Source organism: Apis dorsata, unplaced genomic scaffold (genome assembly GCF_000469605.1).
Source record: "Apis dorsata unplaced genomic scaffold, Apis dorsata 1.3 scaffold_75, whole genome shotgun sequence".
Lineage (NCBI taxonomy): Eukaryota > Metazoa > Arthropoda > Insecta > Hymenoptera > Apidae > Apis > Apis dorsata.
This window is the reverse complement of record NW_006263373.1, coordinates 190,502-192,230: the sequence shown is the minus strand read 5'-3', so window position 1 is coordinate 192,230 and position 1,729 is coordinate 190,502. Positions and strand designations below refer to the sequence as shown.

General features: G+C 40.8%; 1 protein-coding gene across 7 annotated transcripts in view; it reads left to right on the top strand.

Annotated features, from left to right (window-relative positions):
* The window catches only part of LOC102678616 (zwei Ig domain protein zig-8-like), a 420,477-nt gene that overhangs the window by 249,701 nt on the left and 169,047 nt on the right, over window positions 1-1,729 (top strand). Inside the window, exon 4 of one of the 7 annotated variants that reach the window (XM_006610699.2) lies at window positions 580-694. The exons of the other annotated variants lie outside the window; for them this stretch is intronic. Within the exon in view, the coding sequence (XP_006610762.1) occupies window positions 580-587 (8 nt within the window). The 3' untranslated portion in view covers window positions 588-694. Of the gene's footprint in view, window positions 1-579; window positions 695-1,729 lie in introns of those variants that run through there. 7 annotated transcript variants of the gene reach the window in all.

Here is a 1,729-nt window from a genome sequence, read left to right as displayed (position 1 = left end):
ATCAAATAACATTTATTCGTAGATATTATATATAATCTCATCCGTTTGCAATTATTATTATTATGTTTTCAATAAGAATAAAGTTACTTTTACTTATCGAAATGGTCAAATAACATTTATTCGTAGATATTATATATAATCTGTTTGCAATTACTATTATGTTTCAATAAGAATAAATTATCGAAGTAACTACTCATTAATTCATAAGGTTCAAGTAACCTTATGATATTATCTGTCAGAATCAGATCTGATTTAATTTAAGACTTTCTTCTTTAACGCAGAGCTCGTCCAAAAGTACGAATGCTTTCGATTCGCTGGAATCGGATTTTTTCGACCGTGTGGCGCTTTAATCCATGCGACACGTCAGGGGGTGGAACGATATCGATAACGGGGCGTTATTTCTCGTTCCTTCTTCCCGCGAAATAAAATACCGAGGCCGGGAATAAGTTATCCCGCTATCGGAAGCCCGGAGTTAAGGCGCGCTATAAACAAGCTAACTCGATCCCCCTCCCTTCCCACCCTTCCTCGTATTCCGGAAGACTTTCATATTGGCATAACTGGGGAACTTAATCTTTTCAGTTCGATAACTCCGCAACTCTTGCGCCCTGATTTCTCGTAAACTTTCCATCCTTGGCCACCAGTGTGCCAATTCCTGCTCTGAATTAAAAGCTTGCGACGAATTATGTCCATCATCGACTATTTTCTCAGAGGAATTCTCTATGCGAGTGGAATGGTATTATCAAAAAGTGTGCAAACGCTTTTGAGAAAATTAAATAATTAATCCCTTAATCTAATTAATTGTAATAGTTTTAGGTAAATGGATTATGGATTAATTAATTAATTAATTGATTCCTTCGATGGAAAGGAATTCTATATCCCCAAATATCAGAAAGTCACAAGCTACTATTTTTTCAATTCGATTCGCAAACCTCAGCTATGAAAACATCCCTAACGAACTTCAAATCCTGGAAATCAAACAAAGAAAAAAAGGAATCCAGCCGCAATTCATTCTCCGAAAAATTCTCCACCCCCAAAAAAAGCCAATAAATTCCAATTTTCCAAGCTGTTTCTCCATCACCATCCAACAACCCCTATCACGAGTGTCACGGGTGGAAAAGAAACTTATCTATTCGAACAACCCCGATGCAGATGCAGAGAGAAGCGTTGACGTTCACATCTTTAGATAACGACGAAACAGAGGACTGGCTGAAAGAAAACCGAGTCCAAGGGATCCTCCCCTCCTCCCCTTGAAAACAATCCTGGACGAGGGCGGTGGCGCGGTTCGATAAGCGGCTTGATGGAAGCCGCCTCGACCAAACGACTCCCCCTCTCTTAGACCCACTCCTTTTGTAGATCTCGCAGAATCTCGTGCGTGGTCTTTGTGATACAAAGTGAAAATGACCGACGTTCTTCCCCTCAGCGAGAGAGAAAAAGCGCGAAATAAATCGTCGTTTCTTTCCATCCGTTTACCCCGTAACTCGTAAAGCATGGACTCGATGGCGAAATCAATTTTACAAATCCGTCGTGGCAAAAACTATACGTCTCGAAACTTTACGCGTGACGTCTCTCTCCCGTAGACGAGAGATTTGTTGCCTGGAGGGCAAGTGAGAGAGAGAGAGAGAGAGAGAGAGAGAGAGTTCGTTGAATGGAACGTGTTTTAGTTGGGTTTAACAGCCGACTGTTTGTCCGTGGTGATAAGTTATAAGGGATTTGCGCTAGGAAATCTTTA